This window comes from Schistocerca cancellata, chromosome 5 (assembly GCF_023864275.1).
Source record: "Schistocerca cancellata isolate TAMUIC-IGC-003103 chromosome 5, iqSchCanc2.1, whole genome shotgun sequence".
NCBI classification, from domain to species: Eukaryota; Metazoa; Arthropoda; class Insecta; order Orthoptera; family Acrididae; genus Schistocerca; species Schistocerca cancellata.
This window is the reverse complement of record NC_064630.1, coordinates 662644349-662664897: the sequence shown is the minus strand read 5'-3', so window position 1 is coordinate 662664897 and position 20549 is coordinate 662644349. Positions and strand designations below refer to the sequence as shown.

Genomic DNA, 20549 nt, shown 5'->3' with positions numbered 1-20549 from the left:
ATACCTGTGTTTTATGGTACCTGGAAGAAGGATTCTTTTTTCATCTACTTAGATAGTACACAATAAAACGTTTTGCAGATGACTACATGAAATAGTAACTAAGTGACAATTTGTTCACTCATTGAACAAAAAGTCTAAAGATATGTGTAGGAGGGAATCGTTACCTATCATGCATTTTCTGTTCATTTATATGCTGGTTACCTTGGTTGGAGAGTCATCGTCAGCTGTAGAATTAAGTTCAGGTGTGCCCCAGGTAAGTTTGTTGGGAACCTTACTGTTCATGTTGTATATTAATGACCTTACAGACAATATTAATAGTACCTCAGACTTTTTGTAGACGATGCAGTTGTCTGTGATGAGGTACTATCTGAAAGAAGCTGCTGCATAAATATTCCAGCAGATCTTGGTCCAAAGTTGCAAACTTGCTTTATATGTTCAAAAATGTAAAACTGTGCACTTTGCAAAATGAAAAAAACATAGGATACTATGACAATAATACCAATGGGTCAGTGTTGGAATCGGCCAACTCGTACTAATACCTGGGTGTAACATTTTGTAGGGATGGTCACATAGGCACAGTTGTAGGTAAAGCAGGTGGTAGACTTTGGTTTATTGGTAGAATAACTGGGGAATTGCAATCAGTCTATGGAGGAGATTACTTACAAATCACTCTTGGGACCAGCTCTAGAATAATGCTCAAGTGTGTTGCATTAACAGGGGATATTGAATGTATACAGAGAAAGGCAGCACAAATGGTCACTGGTTTGTTTGACCCATGGGAGAGTGTTACAAAGATTCTGAAGGAAATGAACTGGTAGACTCTTGAAGATAGACGTAAACTATCCCAAGAAAGACTGTTAACAAAGTTTCAAGAATCAGCCTTAAATGATGACTCTTGGAATATACTACAACCCCCCACATATTACTCACATATGGATTATGAGGATAAGATTAGAATAATTACTGCAAGCACAGAGACATTCAAACAATCATTCTTCCCACACTCCATACATGAATGGAACTAGAAGAAATCCTAGTAAGTGGTACACTGGGATGTACCCTCTGCCATGCATCTAATGATGGTCTGCAGAGTGTAGCTATAGATGTAGAAGATTTATTACATAAATTAAACATAAAAGATTACATGATTCTGAAGATTCTCACATGCAGTTGTAAAACATATTCTAGTACCATACCTGACAAGTGTCTTTGCCTCCTGAAAGGACACCAGCACACATCATTGACGGAGCTATTCCACGAGGCAGAGAACTGATCTTGACACCACTTTGCCATAGGTTGTTGCACACTTTGTTATCTATTATATCAAGAACCACTTTCAGCAAAGTTTCACTTGGTTTTTCAGCTGCAAGGTACAAAAACAACAGAAATTACAACAAATTCTGACAGTAAGGCATTTTAGGTATGATTTTTTACTTTACTCCCATTGACAGGTAAAAAAATCAGAAAGATTCTTTTATTATTAAATATCATGTATGTGTGAAGACAATAGCAGTTTCTGTATCCAAAGAAGATAGCTATAACTAGGTATGTTTGTAGATTAACACTGTAAAATGGACTAGCAAACAGTAAACAAATGATATCTAACTTTCAAAGGGTTGACACAATAATAACAATGTAGAATTCTGCTCTCTGTTGAGTGCTTCTAACGGTGTTGCACTTCGGTTGAAATGATGTCTGGTATCAGATGCCCGTGAAATGTAGAGTAAAATCGAGGCAAAGGTTCAACTTTAGATTGTGATCCAGTAATCAGATTTAAGCTATCATGAATATTCTTCCAAGCAAATACTTTACTAGTTTGCATCAGTATTAATTTCAATTTTTGTTGAAGTGTTTTATTACTGAGATTTGCATAAACTTACATAGTAGAATAGCAGTCATCAACCTGAAAATTGGTTTGGACACCATGGTGCATTAAGGGGGATGCCATTACTAGAAGTAGTATGCGTTATCTCCTTCTGACCTGAGAACAGTCTTCAAAGCCAATTATTAGGGGATCTATAGTTAAATACAAGGTACATACTCCATACAATTATTCTCTCAATAATCAGTGCATGTGTGCTATGGAGTCAAACGATTTCTGGAAGACAAGAAATTCTGCTTCTATCCAACTGCCTTGAACTGTGGCTTTCAGGATGTCATGTGAGAAAAGCATAAGTTTGGTTGGATATTATTGATATTTTCAGGATCCTTGCTGGTTGACATGGAGGAGGTCATTCTATTCAAGATACCTCATTAGATTTGATCTCAGAACAGACAGGATGACTTAGTAAACATTTAATAATGTAAAATATAATAACTTGAGACCTAATTGAGATACTTATTGTTGGTTTCCTTCTACAAGTATGGTAACTCTCAATGTTTCTGTGTTTGCTTGTGGCAGATGGTACAGTGTGCGCATGCATGTAACTGCTTTGTTCACATAAATGAATGTCAGTAGCCATATGTACTCCACAGCAGAAGATATTTGGTGTGCTTTCTTTCATGGAGCTAAAGTCTGTTATACTGGAACAACAGTGTTTCCAGTGAGAGTATGGACTGAGACCAACTGATGATTTTCCCAGTTATGTAAAAATCAAGTAATGGGACAAGCAACTTTGGCAAACTCAGTGTTTGCTTTCGATGTTAGGCCACCTTGCCAAGCACACAGTACCAGAAGTTACTATTGAATTAAGCTGTACATCCTTCCAGTGGAGCCCTTGTAAGTCAATGTGACAAGCACGTAGACAGTTAGCCCATTTGACAGTACATAATGTCATCCAGAAGAGGTTGTGTCTACATGCATACAAACTGCAGCTTTGTCACAAAATATAGCCCGAGGACAGGCCATAACAGTAGACACTCATGAAGATAATTCTGGTGAAAATGGATGAAAATGAGTCATTCCTTGATTTTTGTCTGTTTATTGGACGACACTACATTCTAAACTTCCGGTACGGTACACACAATTGCCACACGTGGGGAACTGAACCACCCCTCTCCCCCCCAAGTAGTGGTAGAGTGCAAACCAGACTCCCCCAAAAGTCAATGTGTGGTGCGAATTGTTGAAGAACAGAGTTGTAGTTCCATTCTTCTTCACATAGCCTACAGTTAATGCAGCAATACAAATAGACATATTGGAGCTTTATGCTGTGCCACACCTTCCTCATGAGATGGTCTTTCAGCAGAATGGTGCACCATGCCATTTGGTGAACACTGTGAGGGATTTCTTGGATCATGAACTCCCATATTGCTGGAATGGCATAGGTAGTTCATGGCCTAGAAGCCCAGACATTGCGCCACTTTATTTTTCTTTTTCTTTTTTTGCTGTGTGGTGTTATCAAGAATCAAGTGTACCAGATCGACACCATCACATTTGTGCAGCTATTGAACATGTTACACCTAAAATACTGCAAAACACTTGGAGAGGAGTGGAATACAGGTTAGATGTCTGTTGCACCACTAATGGCGTGCATCTCAAGATATATTAGGTGTGTAAATAAATATTTTGAGTTATGATACTTTAGAAATGTATCATCAATTACTTCTCAAGTTATTGCAGTTTATATTATTGTATGTTTAGCCCAGACACCCTGTATTATAAGATTCTACAACAAATGGATGTCACTGATATTGGACAGTACTTTTGTGTCTCACTTCTGCTGTCAACAGGATGAGTGGGATATGTGCTTTCTTCCCACCACTGCACATGGTTTTTTTGTTTGAGGCATCTGCAGAACATTATGGTTGAAAGAAGTGCTAACTCAGTTGCAAGTTTGTTACAGAATCTGATAGAGATTCTGTTGGGCCCTGGAGCTTTGTCCAATTTTAACAGTCTTGTAAATGTAACATCAGAAACTCCACGAAGCTGTTCTGTTGTAGACAGGGAGGTTCCAAGAAAGAAAATTGTAGCAAAATACAGGAAGACCTACAGAGGACCAATGCTTGATTCAGGAACTTACAACTGACTCTCAACACAAACAGATGTAATGTATAGTATGTCAACATGCAGAAACTACACCAGCAGTAATCACTTGTTGGAAATATTTGCAAATTTAAAATTCCTAGACACATAAATCTGGTTTGATGTAAGGTGGAGAGACAACATAAAAGTATTTCTAAAAAAGACAAGAGGCCACACAGACATGCCATAGGCATCCCAAGGAAATACAACATATTCACGAAGGAGGTAGCTCATGAAACCCTCATTTGATTGACTCTTGAGTATTATTTCTCCATCTGGGGTTCTTTCCAGGTATAATTAACAGAGGAGCTGTTGCTAAACAAATTGTCATCATGTAGATATTATCAAATAAGAGATAAACAGGAGTTGTTTAACGTAAAACCGAGGTGCAGATTTTTTTTCAAAGTAGTATATTCCCTGTGCATTGAACTGTGTTAAAATCTAGCCTGAGTAAACACAATGTAATTGATAGCAGGTATAATATATTTGCAATTCTAACATTATATTCATATAAAGGACCAGCAACTTAAGTTGTTTATTATGTATTTGGATTTTTGTTACAGTTGTATATAAAGAAGGGAGATGTGATAGAAACCTAATATTTAATAACTGCTTCTGTCTGTTAATATATAAATTCACTTGTTCTTTATCCCTAAATGTCATCCTTTTTGATGGGCTAATTAATTCATTTATCACGTTCTGTAGATCCCACCAGAGACTGTAAGATGGTTTGCAGAACATGAATTTGGATATAGATGTAAATTTTTATGCTATGGTAGAACAGTACCCTCCACATTTAAGATTCATATGCAGTCAGATGATGCAGAGAATTCATCTGAAATTTCAAGAGATAGCTACAAAATGAAAGATATGTATGATTGTTTTGTAAATGTGTTGAACCATGGCATCCTACAGTCTAATATAGTCCAACACATGGTATTCCAAGATGTCACATAAACAATCAACCTATAGACAATACTCTTTGTATAGTTTTGTGTATGTGTTTCCAGTACTGCCACAGGGAATGAGAGATGATAAAATCATTTGTTTGTCAAATGTTAGACTTTATGCATTGGTGCTACTTTTCTCAGTAATGAAACTAATTGCTTTTTGGACAATTTGTTTCAAAATATATCAGAAACTTGATGGTATAACAGGGCATATGAAGTACAGGATCCCCTGTACAAGATCCTCATTCAATGATGCTACTGAACATAAAAAAATCTGGAGACGAGAACATTCATACTTACATTCCCTGTGTAGCATTTATCATCATCTTTGCCACTAGACAGTATGCCAGTCAGTCTAGATGAAAAGTAACAGTACAAATTTGAAGAATTTAACAGTATTTTTAACTTAAGGAATGATCTAATAACAAGAGGAGACATCAGTTATTGGTGGCTACCAAAGTATGCAATAAAAAGTTGTAAATGTGGACATTATTCATCCATTGTCATTCAGTTCCAGTTTTGGGGGTACTGTTAATGAGCCTCTTCCATTTCCTTCAGACTATGTATAATGTGTCATGGGAAATATCATCCAAGGCCCTTCCTCTGGCAGTGAGGTCTTCTTTGATCATGTCCAGCCAGTGGGTTCTGGGACTTCCAACAGGACATTTTCATTCCACCTCTCTTTCCATATTTATTTGGGTTTTTCTTGTAGGCTCCACTACATGCCCATACCACCACAGTACGGATGTGCTCATTTAGTCTAAAAGGGATGTTTTAATTTCAGATTTCTTTCTCACCTCCTTATTCCTTAACTTATCCATCTAGGTCCTCTGAATAGTGGATCTATGGAAAACCATTTCTGACTCTCTCTTGGTGCATGCTTCAATACCATAGACCAATATTAGTAAAAGAAGCTGTTGAAAATACATAATTTTGCTTTTTATGGATCTCGTCATACCAATAAAAACATTCTCACTTGTTGGTTGAATTCAGCACCCTTTTGCACTCTGTTGGTAATCTCTGATTGAATCAAATTATCCTTGGCATTTATACTTTTGAGGTATGGAAAACTAATTATCCACAGATGTTACGTGGTGGTCTCCTAGTTTCACACTTGTGGGATGCCCATCCCTGCTGACTGCCATCACCACTGTTTTGGTCTGTGAAGGTTGTACCCCTGGAACTGAGATTTCCATCAGTGAGTCAGGTCTGAACTTCCTCTTCTGTTTCACCCCAGATCATGACATCATCAGCAAAAGGCAACTGCATTAAGTTAATCAAAACATTTCTTGATGTTCTTTATTATACCATCCATGATGGTGATGAACAGTGGCGGGGACATTTCACTGCCTTCCTGAACTTCACTCTTGATATGAAACAATGATTATCACTCTCCAACTTGTACACAGCTTGTACAGCATTATTATTCAACCTATTGTTAAATCAAACACATAAAAGCATAAGAAATTTGAGAGTACCTTACTCAAGCTCTGTAACACATCTGGGGTTCACATTCGTTAACTAAAACACTCTTGAAAATCCCTCATGTAATGTGAATATCACATGCATATGTGTTGCCTTAAAATTCTTGTTAACTATGTTAAGCTGTCATAAATGATATTCATTGAATCTCTACAAGGAAAGCAGTCCTGTGGGTTTCAAAATTAGCTTGTGGACATTGGTGCATATATTTCTGTCACTCTGTAGCACGATTAGATGAGCTTTCTGGACATTGGTTGCTATCGTCTCTTTGTTCTTCCAGGTATCTTTTAGAATACTTATTTTTATGGGGTTTTGGAACTTCTTGTGCTTGTGAATTAAATGACAAATGGTTACTTTTCCAAGTTATACTTTTTCAAGTATTATGCAGAGCAATTCATTTCAAGTGCATTGTATGTGAGTTATCCACATTAACTGCTAAATTATTTTTAATCTTATATTTTTATGATAGTGTATATTTTTTTTAATTTATTGCTTTTTTACTTATTTACTTACCATAATCTATTCTACCCCAACCGGTTGCAACTGTCTTGTTAACTGAGAAAGTGTCATGTGTGTAGAGACAAGCAGGTCGTAGAAACTTGTTGAAATGCACACGGTCACTAAGACGCAACAGAGCAATGTCATTGTATTTGCTTGGTGGTTTATATTCAGGATGGCGCACAATATCTACAATGCGATAATCCACAGGGTGTGCTCCATCATCATCACGTTTCAGATTCAGTTCACCAAGACGAACTATCACTGGGGGACCCCTGTAATTTATTAAAGCATTTTTCTGTTATGAAACGAGTGAAAAGAAGTTTTAAGAATATGGATTTTAAGACACATTAGTAATATTTGCGATTCAGAATAGTGAAACTGTAAAACTGCCATTTTTGTGTGTTTGAACATGCTAATCTCCAATACTACTCAGTCAATATTCATGGGATTTTCACAGGCAACTTGAGCAGAGCTTGAGGCAACAAAACACTTTATTTCATCTAAGTCAGATAACAAAAAAGGAAACAAAGGAAAAATAAAACAATAAAGATATAATTTAAAGTTTTAGGAATTTGCTCAGCTTAGTAGTTTGGATGTTTACCTTACTGATGGTGTAGTACACCAGACAGCACTGTTAGCTTTTTAACACACCAAAGAACCAACAGATGGCATTGTCAGTTTTTTTTTTAAATTTTTTACATCAATGACAGAATTACGCGCAGTAATCTTATCTTTATGAAAACAAACTAACATTGAATTTACTTGGCTAGGATATACAAATTTACAGATTTTTCTTTGTGTATTAAAAACTTAATGAAATTGCTTTGCTTCTTTTGATGTGATTCATTTGTGTCTATTGACAAAGTGATCATACAAGGGTTCTGTTTTTACCAGCTGAGGCACAGAACTCTAAACAGCAGTGATATGCAAAGGCCCTTCTTTAACTTCCATTGCAAAGTATGAGCATATAACTAGTTTGAAATAGTATTTCAAGTCAGCTAGTAAAGTAAATGAACGACTGCAAATGAAACTTGATTTTAGCACTTCAAGCATAATGACTGTTGCCAAAAGTGTCTCTTAAACAAAATCATATTCTTTTGATAGAAGGTACACTACCAGTCATTAAAATTGCTACGCCATGAAGGTGACGTGCTACAGATGCGAAATTTAACTGACAGGGAGGAGATGCTATGATATGCAAATGATTAGCTTTTCAGAGCATTCGCACAAGGTTGGCGGTGGTGGTGACACCTACAACATGCTGACACGAGGAATGTTTCTAACCGATTTCTCAGACAGCAGTTGACTGGCGTTCCCTGGTGAAATGTTGTTGTCATGCCTCGTGTAAGGAGGAGAAATGCGTACCATCATGTTTCCAACTTTGATAAAGGTTGGATTGTAGCCTATCGCGATTGCGGTTCATCGTATCACAACATTGCTGCTCGTGCTGGTCAAGATCCAATGACTGTTAGCAGAATATGGAATCGGTGGGTTCAGGAGGGTAATACGGAATGCCGTGCAGGATCCCAATGGCCTCGCATCACTAGCAGTCAAATTAACAGGCGTCTTATCCGCATGGCTGTAATGGATTGTGCAGCCACGTCTCGATCCCTGAGTCAACAGATGGGGACGTTTGCAAGACAACAACCATCTGCATGAACAGTTCGACGATGTTTGCAGCAGCATGGATATCAGATCGGAGACCATGGCTGCAGTTACCCTTGATGCTGCATCACAGACAGAAGCACCTGCGATGGTGTACTCAAAGACGAACCTGGATGCACGAATGGCAAAATGTCATTGTTTTGGATGAATCCAGGTTCTGTTTACAGCATCATGATGGTCGCATCCGTGTTTGGCGACATTGTGGTGAACACACATTGGAAGCGTGTATTCATCATCACCATACTGGCATATCACCCGGCGTGATGGTGTGGGATGCCATTGGTTACATATCTCGGTCACCTCTTGTTCGCATTTACGGCACTTTGAACAGTGGACGTTACATTTCAGATGTGTTATGTCCCGTGGCTCTACCCTTCATTCGATCCTGCGAAACCCTACATTTCAGCAGAATAATGCATGACCGCGTGTTGCAGGGCCTGTACGGGCCTTTCTGGATACAGAAAATGTTGGACTGCTGCCCTGGCCAGCACATTCTCCAGATCTCTCACCAATTTAAAACGTATGGTCAATGGTGGCAGAGCAACTGGCTCATCACAATACGCCAGTCACTACTCTTGATGAACTGTGGTATCGTGTTGAAGCTGCATGGGCACCTGTACCCGTACTTGCCATCCAAGCTCTGTTTGACTCAATGCCCAGGCGTATCAAGGCAGTTATTATGGCCAGAGGTGGTTGTTCTGGGTACTGATTTCTCAAGATCTATGCACCCAAATTGCGTGGAAATGTAACCACGTGTCAGTTCTAGTATAATATATTTGTCCAATGAATACCCATTTATCATCTGCATTTCTTCTTAGTGTAGCAATTTTAATGGTCAATAGTGTAAATATCCTGCTCCTGAAGACATTTTCATTATGTACACTCTCTTTAGTGTTCAAAGATTTTGTGCAAGTTCTTAAATGTTATCAATATTAGAATTTTTAATAAATGAATATAATGCAGAAGTATTTTGCAATATTTACATTCAGATTATGGATATTTTTTTAACACATAATTTTGTGGAATGGGAGCATGATGACAATGAAGTGTGTGTGGGGTGGAGGGCGGGGGAGGGGGGGGGGGTAGATTGAGAGAGGGTGATAGTACACTGGATGGGGAGACTTTTGAGAAGAGGGTGTGGGTGCAAGTGCCTAGCTGAGATTGAGATCAAGAGGATTATGAGAATGGAGGATATATTTCAGGGATAACTCCCATCTACATAGTCCAGAAAAACTGGTGCTGGGGAGAAGGATCCAATGGCATGGTTTGTGAAGAAGCCATTGAAATCAAGCATGTTGTGGTCAATAGTATGTTTCACTAGTGGATGGCCAACACTGCTCTTAGCCACAATTTAGCAATGGCCATTCATTCTGGTGGACAGTTGGTTTGTGGTGAAGCCCACATCAAATGACGTGCACAAGTTGCAGAAGAGCTGGTACATAACCTGGCTGATTCACAGGTGGCCCTGGCACTGATGGGCTAGGATAAGCCTGTGATGGGACAGGAGTAGAATGTGCTGGCTGAGTGAATCATTTAGGTATTGCACCTGGGTCCTTCATAGGTATATCACCCATGTGGCAAATGGTTGAGAATGAGAGTGACGTAGTGATAGACCAGGATACTGTATAGGCTATGTGGGCTGCAGAATACCACTGTATGAGGGGTGGGAGGGATTGTCAGTAGGATGTCTCTCATTTCCATACACAATAATAGATATGTTAAAGAATGATGAAATTCCTTCCGCATGGAACACGCCTATCTCACTACTGACTACTAGTGTTAGACACATACGGTTGCTGTCAACAAGTATGGGCCAGAAGATGATGATGTAACAACATCAAAACTAGTTGCCAATAAAACCAACACCTTAATACAGCTGGAGGAATTTCATCATTCTTTAACATATATTTTACCAGCTTACATCCCAAGTCGTCCATTTCAATTATGGATATACGAAGACAATAATAGATAGTTGATGAAGGACACGATTTTGCAGCTGGCTCTTGGAAGTAGTGAAAGGATTTGGGGGTGTGAGGATATGGTATTGGAAAACTGTTTCTGAACTAGGTTTTGGTGTAGCGCCAGTCTGTTAAGGCCTTATTAAGGCCTTCAGCATACTGGGCAAGGCAAATTCTTGTCACTGCAGAAATGTTGTCCACAGGTGGCCAGACTACATGAAAATGATTTTTTTTGTGTGTGCAAGGGATGATAGCTATCAAAATGTGGGTACTGTTGGTGTTTAGTAGTCTTGATGTAGATAGAAATATATACATGGAGCTATCAGAGAAGTGGAAATCAATACCCAGGAAAGTGACACATTAGGATGAGGAGAACCAGGTGAAGCAAATAGAAGAGAAGGTGTTGAGGTTGTAAAGGACAGAGTAGTGGTCTTGGATCCATATCATGAAGACATCATCAGTGACGCAGAATCAAACAAGGCATTTGGGAGACTAGAAAGGTTTCCTATTGATAATCCATAAACAGATGGGCATAGGGGGGTGCCATTCAGTGCCCAAGGTGATGATACAGAATTGTTTATATATCTTCTCCTCAAAGGAGTATTAATGTGTGAGGCTGTAATTATTTAGATGTATAGGGACTGAAGAGGTGGGTTTGAAGTCAGAATGACATTGTTGAGATAATGTTTGATAGCAGTAAGGCCATGGGCATGAGGAACATTAGTATATATGGAGATGGTATCAACAGTGATGAGTGGGGATCCAGGTGGTAATGTGGTGGGGATGGTCAAGAGCCAGGGAAGGAAGTGATTCAGATCTTTAATATGTGTCTAGCCTATGACCAACTGGTTGGAGGTGTTGGTTGACAAGAAAGGAGATTCTTTCTGTGGGAACACAGTAACCAGTTACAGTGGGGCAGCCATGATTGTTGGGTTCTACTATTCAGTGAGTTCCCTTTAGTCATAAATTATTTACATTCTGCCAGGACTTTCCACACCATACTTATGGAGTGATAATAAAGTAATTTGAAGTATAACTAATGTTCTAATGCGATTCTCTTTTAAACCTTATTTTTGTTGATGTCCTCCTGTGTTCTTGTTTTGTTCATATCTTTTCAGAACCTAAACTCAACAAAGGTCACGTCTGTGCTCCATGTTGGAGAGAGGTGCAAGATTTAGAGAGTGATGGAGACCACAAGCTGAAGTACTAATGCAGGCACATTCAGCAACATATGCACAGTAATGCAACTGACTAAAACTAATTTTTAACTTAACACAAAATTTAGTGCAAACTAATCAAAGAAAATAAAAAATTCTCTGGAAAATAAGCATAATGTGTAAATGAATGACATTTATTATTAGACACTAAAATGTATGATAGTTTGCACAGATAGCGAATAAACTGAAACAAGTCGTTATTGTTTTATTACACAAAAACAAGTAAAAAATGATACATTCTGACAAACAGTAAAAGTGATAGCAAGAGTGAGATTTGTTTCAGGAGGGTGGAGTGGAAGAGGTGGTGTGTGTTCCTATAATGAAGAAGAATCAAAGCTGTGGCAATAGTTTGCTCATTTGTGTTTCTATGTGATACTCATATTTCATATTTAGGTGAGTCATTATCTTTCTTCATTTCTTATCTTCCACAACGATTTTTTTTTCAGTTTCAACATTTTTTAGTATTTTATGAAGCTTTTATTAATGAATCCATCAACAGCTGCAGTACATGTTTGGCAACTAGTTAATCATCATCATCATCATCATCATCATCATCATCATTTAAGACTGATTATGTCTGTCAGGGTTCAGTCTGGAGCATAGCCCCCCTTATACAGTTCCTCCATGATCCCCTATTCAGTGCTAACATTGGTGCCTCTTCTGATGTTAAACCTATTACTTCAAAATCATTCTTAACTGAATCCAGGTACCTTCTCCTCGGTCTGCCCTGACTCCTCCTACCCTCTACTGCTGAATCCATGAGTCTCTTGGGTAACCTTACTTCTCCCATGGGTATAACATGACCCCACCATCTAAGCCTGTTTGCCCTGACTGCTACATCTATAGAGTTCATTCCCAGTTTTTCTTTGATTTCCTCATTGTGGACACCCTCCTGCCATTGTTCCCATCTACTAGTACCTGCAATCATCCTAGCTACTTTCATATCCGTAACCTCAACCTTGTTGATAAGGTAACCTGAATCCACCCAGCTTTCGCTCCCATACAACAAAGTTGGTCGAAAGATTGAATGGTGCACAGATAACTTAGTCTTGGTACTGACTTCCTTCTTGCAGAAGAGAGTAGATCGTAGCTGAGTGCTCACTGCATTAGCTTTGCTACACCTCGCTTCCAGTTCTTTCACTATGTTGCCATCCTGTGAGAATATGCATCCTAATTACTTGAAACCGTCCACCTGTTCTAACTTTGTTCCTCCTATTTGGCACTCAATCCGTTTATATTTCTTTCCCACTGACATTACTTTCGTTTTGGAGATGCTAATCTTCATACCATAGTCCTTACGTTTCTGATCTAGCTCTGAAATACTACTTTGCAAACTTTCAATCGAATCTGCCATCACAACTAAGTCATCCGCATATGCAAGACTGCTTATTTTGTGTTCACATATCTTAATCTCACCCAGCCAGTCTATTGTTTTCAATATATGATCCATAAATAATATGAACAACAGTGGATACAGGTTGCAGCCTTGTCTTACCCCTGAAACTACTCTGAACCATGAACTCAATTTACCGTCAACTCTAACTGCTGCCTGACTATCCATGTAAAGACCTTTAATTGCTTGTAAAAGTTTGCCTCCTATTCCATAATCTTGTAGAACAGACAATAACTTCCTCCTAGGAACCCGGTCATATGCCTTTTCTAGATCTATAAAGCATAGATACAATTCCCTGTTCCACTCATAACACTTCTCCATTATTTGCCGTAAGCTAAAGATCTGGTCCTGACAACCTCTAAGAGGCCGAAACCCACACTGATTTTCATCCAATTGGTCCTCAGCTAATACTCGCACTTTCCTTTCAACAATACCTGAGAAGATTTTACCCACAACGCTGATTAAAGAGATACCTCTGTAGTTGTTACAATCTTTTCTGTTTCCATGTTTAAAGATTGGTGTGATTACTGCTTTTGTCCAGTCTGATGGAACCTGTCCCGACTCCCAGGCCATTTCAATTATCCTGTGTAGCCATTTAAGACCTGACATTCCACTGTATTTGATGAGTTCTGACTTAATTTCATCCACCCCAGCCGCTTTATTGCACTGCAATCTATTGACCATTTTTTCCACTTCCTCAAATGTGATCCTATTTCCATCATCATTCCTATCCCATTCTACCTTGAAATCTGAAACATTACTGATCGCATTTTCACCTACATTGAGCAACTCTTCAAAATATTCCCTCCATCTGCCCAAGGCATCCACAGGATTCACCAGCAGTTTTCCTGACCTGTCCAAAATACTTGTCATTTCCTTCTTACCTCCCTTTCGAAGACTGCTAATTACACTCCAGAATGGTTTTCCAGCAGCTTAACCCATAGTCTCCAACCTGTTTCCAAAGTCTTCCCATGATTTCTTCTTGGATGCTGCAATTATCTGTTTGGCTTTGTTTCTTTCTTCAACATAACTTTCTCTGTCTACCTAGGTTCTGGTATGTAGCCATTTTTGATACGCCCTCTTTTTCCTTTTACAGGCTGCCTTGACTGTATCATTCCACCAAGCTGTTTGCTTCATCCTACTTTTACACACTACTGTTCCAAGACATTCTTTAGCCACTTCTAGTACTGTGTCCCTGAACTTTGTCCATTCCTTTTCCAATGACTGTAATTGACTACATTCAACTAACTGGTACCTTTCTGAGATCGCTGTTATGTACTTGTGCCTGATTTCCTTATCCTGAAGTCTCTCCACTCTTATCCTCCTACATATGAACCTGACCTCCTGCACTTTCGGCCTCACAATCCCAATTTCACTGCAGATTAAATAATGATCAGTGTCATCAAAGAATCCCCTGAATACACGTGTGTCCCTCACAGCCTTCCTGAATTCCTGATCTGTTATTATATAGTCAATGACAGATCTGGTTCCCCTGCCTTCCCAGGTATACCGGTGAATATTCTTATGTTTAAAAAAGGAGTTTGTGATTACTAAGCCCATACTGGCACAGAAATCCAAGAGTTGTTTCCCGTTACTGTTGGCCTCCATATCCTCTCCAAATTTACCCATAACCTTTTCATACCCTTCTGTTCGATTTCCAATCCTGGCATTAAAATCACCCATGAGCAGAACACTGTCCTTGTCCTTTAACAACTACATCACTGAGTGCCTCATAAAAACTATCCATCTTATCTTGATCTGTCCCTTCACAATGCGAATATACTGACACAATCCTAATTTTCTTGCTAGACACTGTCAAATCTATCCACATCAGTCGTTCGTTTACATACCTTATTGCAACTACGCTGGGTTCCATTTCTTTCCTGATGTAAAGCCCTACACCCCATTGTGCTATTCCTGCTTTGACTCCTGACAGGTCGACCTTGTATTCTCCCACTTCCTCTTCTTTCTCACCCCTTACCCGAATGTCACTAACAGCTAAAACGTCCAGCCCCATCTTACTTGCAGCCTCTGCCAGCTCTACCTTCTTCCCAGAGTAGCCCCCATTGATATTAATAGCTCCCCATCTCATTACCATTTGTTTGCCAAGTCGTATCTTAGGAGTCCCTGGTTTGTCAGTTAGAGGTGGGACTCCGTCACCTCCAAAGGTCCGAGGCATTTTGCTCTGATTGTTGCCAGCATCATATTTAAAGTACCAGGGAAGCAGGTTGCTAGCCTTACTTGCCCCGAGTCCCATTGGGTTTTACCCATAACGGCTGAGGGACTAACTGGTGGATTTGGTAGTCTTTGCCGTATGAGCACAAAGGTGAACACGACTCAGAATATGTCCGAGATGCCCAGCCTTATTCCAAAGTAACTGGTATACCGACTGTCGGGACCACTTACTTGGCCACTCATACGTTGCCCATGGTTCATGAACTAGGACATGACTACAGGAACCCACACCATGAACCACAGGCAACTAGTTAAAGGAAAAAAAAGACCAGTACATAGTTGTCAATGAACAGTGATATAAAAGTGGAATTACAGTAAATATTTCAAATTTAACAGAAATCAGTTATTTGAATTCAAACATATCTGCACTGAAACTGCCTGATCTTAATAATAAACATCAACATGGCAATACAAGCTTTATAAAATGTTTGCAGATGGCTCAGATGGCTCTAAGCACTAAGGTACTTAACATCTGAAGTCATCAGTCCCCTAGACTTACAACTACATAAACCTAACTAACCTAAGGACATCACACACATCCATGACCGAGGCAGGATTCGAACCTGTGACCGTAGCAGCAGTGCAGTTCCGGACTGAAGCACCTAGAACTGCCCACAGCGGCCGGCAAAATGTTTGCAATATGACTGTCACAATCCATACGTGCCTCTTAGCAAGTCAAAATCAAACTGGGCGTCAACATAGCCAACAGCACCAGCAAACTTCTGATGGTACTAGTGTCACAACTCATATTGAGCTTATGGGTGTTCCACAGCGAGGTTGTCAGTGTCCTTATAGTCATTAAAACAAATGAATGTGGATAAAATCTCAAACTGCTGCACATTCATGCACTCAAATTGACCACACAATCAGTCTATCTCATATGTGCTAAAACAATGATGAAAGAGTAAAAGTAGCTATATGTGAGATTAAAACACAAGTAATATGACAAATGAGCTAAAAGAATGGCACTGGGAAATGTCACTGGCTGAGCACTCACCAAAAAAAGGGTGAGCCAGTCACCCTGTTAATACATTAAAACCATCGCCCTAAAACCTTGGCAAAAATATTATGGAATTCACAAAACTTTAAAACTCAAATCACATTCATTTGAACTTTACTGAAAATAGAAGGCAGATCCATCAGAAAATCTGCTGCAGCCTGCTTATAGGAAAATAAAACACAGTCCTATAAAATGTGGCACACAGTGACCTGTACCCCACAAGCACCACACATTTGAGGGTAGTCTTGGTGGAGGAAGAAGCTCTGCATATCATGACTATAGCCTATGCAAGGATGAGTAAGGAAGACCTTGCCCTGTTGACTTAGCTAGGAGGCATGTCATGGCTGCATTGCCGACTTCACTAGATGGAGTTTACTGTCTGTCACTTTCAGCACTCGTCCTTCTAACAACACAAGACTCTGTATGTCAACTGTGAGGCTACAGCTTGCAGGGGGATGGCATGCTGAAATAAACTGAGGAGCATGACAAGCCTGTTTGGCTGCTAGATCTGCCCTTTTGTTCCCCGCAATACTCATGTACCTTGGTACCACACAAAAACATACATCCCTCCCCACTCATTGTAGCTGGAGGAGGGCATCCTGTATATTCTGGACTAGTTTATCTGCTGGGTACAAACTTGTAGAGAGTGAATGGCACTCAGAAAATTGAAATAGACAAGAAATTTAGCATTCAAAGAATGTCTCATAGGCTCCAGTGCCTGAAAGATCACATATAATTCTACATCAAAGACAGTAAATTCTTGAGGCAGTTGAACCTTGAGGACGTGCTTTTTTTTTTGTTTTTTTTTTTTGTTTTAGGGCGCACAACTTCAATGGTCATTAGCGCCCTGACTACTCTAAGAATGCACCACGAGGCACAAGTTGACAACAACAACTAAAAGGGAAAACACGATAAAAGACAGACTGACAGGCATAGGATTAAAAAACAGCATCATCAAATGTCCTTAGAGAGGTTTGTCAAATTGATAAAACGAAGAACACGAGCAGCTGCTCGTGGGTCATCCGCTAAAATGGCATCAAAAGTACTTGGCAGGTTAAGATCTAGGCGCAGTGTGTTAAAATCTGTACAGGACATTAAAATGTGTCGAACCGTCAGCAAGTGCCCACATGGGCAGAACGGCGCCGGCGCAGCTGTCAGCAGATGGCGATGGCTGAACCGGCAGTGTCCAATTCTTAACCGGGCCAAAACTACCTCCTCCCGCCGAGAAGGGCGTGAGGAGGACGTCCAAGCCACGGGAAGAGGTTTTAAGGCCCGAAGCTTGTTGTCTGTAAGTGCAGCCCAATCGGCATGCCACAGCGATAAAATGCGCCGACAAATGACCCTGCTAAAATCGGACGAAGGGACACAACAAGAAGCTGTCGGAGGCTGGAGGACTGCAGCCTTGGCCGCGGCATCTGCAGCTTCGTTCCCAGGGATACCGACATGGCCAGGAACCCACATAAAGCTAACCGGAGAACCGACGTCCACCAGCTGCTGAAGAGAGCGTTGGATCCGGTGTACGAAAGGGTGAACCGGGTACGGATCACTGAGGCTCTGGATGGCGCTCAGGGAATCGGAGCAGATGACATAAGCAGAATGTCGGTGGCGGCAGATGTAAAGAACAGCCTGGTAGAGGGCAAAGAGCTCAGCTGTGAAGACCGAACAATGGCCATGGAGCCGGTATTTGAAACTTTGTGCCCCGACAATAAAGGAACACCCGACCCCGTCATTGGTCTTAGAGCCATCTGTATAAATGAAAGTCATGTTGATGAACTTCGAACGAAGTTCCAAAAAACGGGAGTGGTAGACCGAACCGGGGGTAACCTCTTTTGGGAGCGAGCTGAGGTCAAGGTGAACGCGGACCTGAGCCTGGAGCCAAGGTGGCGTGTGGCTCTCGCCCACTCGAAAGGTTTCAGGGAGTGAAAAATTAAGGTGTTGAAGGAGGCGACGAAAGCGAACTCCAGGGGGTAGCAGGGCAGAGACATACAACCCGTTTTGATGGTCGAGAGAGTCGTCAAAAAAGGAACGATAAGACGGATGGTCGGGCATTGACAGTAGCCGACAGGCATATCGCGCCGGTAGGTGAGTGGCAATTCGCCAGCATCAGCATGAAGACTCTCTACGGGACTAGTATAAAATGCTCCGATCGCAAGTTGTAAACCCCGATGTTGTATGGAGTTTAGGCGGCGTAAGATGGATGGCCGTGCAGAGGAGTATACGAAGCTCCCATAATCCAGCTTGGAGCGGACGATCGACCGATATAGATGAAGTAGGACGGTTCGATCTGCTCCCCACGACATACCACTGAGAACACGGAGGACATTTAAAGAACGGGTACAACGGGCGGCCAAATATGACACATGTGGAGACCAGCTAAGTTTCCTGTCAAATGTAAGGCCTAAAAATTTGGTTGTCTCCACGATTGGGAGAGCAACGGGACCGAGTCGTAAGGACGGTGGGAGAAACTCTTTGTAGCGCCAGAAGTTAATACAGACCGTCTTCTCGGCAGAAAAATGGAAGCCATTGGCGACACTCCAGGAGTAAAGATGGTCAAGAGAACGCTGAAGACAGCGCTCCAGGACACGTGTACACTGCGCGCTGCAATAGATGGTAAAATCGTCCACAAAAAGGGAGCCTGATACATCAGCTGGGAGGCAATCCATTATTGGATTGATCACGATGGCGAAGAGAGCGACACTCAAAACTGAGCCCTGTGGCACCCCATTTTCCTGGCGAAAGGTGTCGGACAGGACAGAACCCACACGTACCCTGAACTGTCGATCCATTAAAAAGGAACGAATAAAAAGAGGGAGGCGACCGCGAAGGCCCCATGTATGCATGGTGCGGAGAATGCCCGCCCTCCAACAGGTGTCGTAAGCCTTCTCCAAATCAAAGAACACAGCCACGGTCAGGCGCTTCCACAAGAAGTTATTCATAATGAAGGTCGACAAGGTAACCAGATGGTCAACAGCAGAGCAGCGCCTACGAAATCCACATTGTACATTGGTAAGTAGGCGTCGAGACTCGAGCAGCCAAACCAATCGTGAGTTAACCATTCGCTCCATCACTTTACAGACACAGCTGGTAAGCGAGATAGGTCGATAACTGGAAGGCAAGTGCTTGTCCTTCCCCGGCTTAGGAATCGGGACAACAATAGACTCGCGCCAGCATGCGGGAACATGTCCCTCAATCCAGATGCGATTGTATGTACGAAGAAGAAAACCTTTACCCGCAGGAGAAAGGTTCTTCAGCATCTGAATATGAATAGAATCAGGCCCTGGAGCAGAGGACCGTGATCGGCCAAGTGCGTTTTCGAGTTCCCGCATGGTGAATGGGGCATTATAACTTTCACAATTCGAGGAGCGGAAGTTAGGTGGCCTAGCCTCCTCTGCCTGTTTGCGGGGGAGGAAGGCAGGGTGGTAATGAGCAGAGCTCGAAACCTCTGCGAAAAAGCGGCCGAAGGCATTGGAGACAGCCTCAGGGGCCACAAGGACGTCATTCGCGACCTTCAAGCCAGAAACTGGTGAGTGGACCTTAGTGCCAGATAGCCGGCGCAGGCTACCCCAGACAACAGAAGAAGGAGTAAAACTGTTGAAGGTGCTTGTGAAAGCAGCCCAGCTGGCTTTCTTGCTTTCTTTGATAATACGACGACACTGAGCACGTAATCGTTTATAATTGATACAATTCGCCACTGTAGGGTGGCGTTTAAATGTGCGTAAAGCACGTCGACGAGCACGTAAAGCGTCTCTACATGCTGCGGTCCAAGGACGTGCTATGGGAAAACAATTGAGCAACCAACAGAGTCCCCTGTTTAGAGACACCCATAAAGTTGTGGTACTCATATAAAACATCAGAAAATACTACATTAAAAAAAGAAGCAGCAGTGCAATCTCTCCTGTACTGCAGTAAATCTAAAATGACTCGGGTTCTCTACACCAACCGGGGTGGCAGATGGTTAAAACACTGGATTTAAGGTTGGACATGCCGCACTTCAAGTGACTCCAGCAAATGCCACACAAGGATCACAAATGGCTTTCTTGTTTGTGGACAATGGGAGAAAAGGTGTTCCAGAGGTGGATAAGTAACAGCATGGTATGCGGGTGAATTCAGTGCTGTGAGGAACTTGGGTGCCTGGCACACCATGAGGAGCTGCTGTCATATCGTAAGTGATGGTTCAGCAGCCTCAG

General features: G+C 41.2%; 1 protein-coding gene across 1 annotated transcript in view; it reads right to left on the bottom strand.

Moving 5' to 3' along the window:
* The window catches only part of LOC126187353 (serine protease snake-like), a 269426-nt gene that overhangs the window by 13365 nt on the left and 235512 nt on the right, over positions 1 to 20549 (bottom strand). The window contains exons 6-7 of the mRNA XM_049928379.1: positions 6907 to 7166; positions 1197 to 1363 (exon numbers count right to left, since the gene is read on the bottom strand). Of these exons, the coding sequence (XP_049784336.1) occupies positions 1197 to 1363; positions 6907 to 7166 (427 nt within the window). The remainder of the gene's footprint in view (positions 1 to 1196; positions 1364 to 6906; positions 7167 to 20549) is intronic.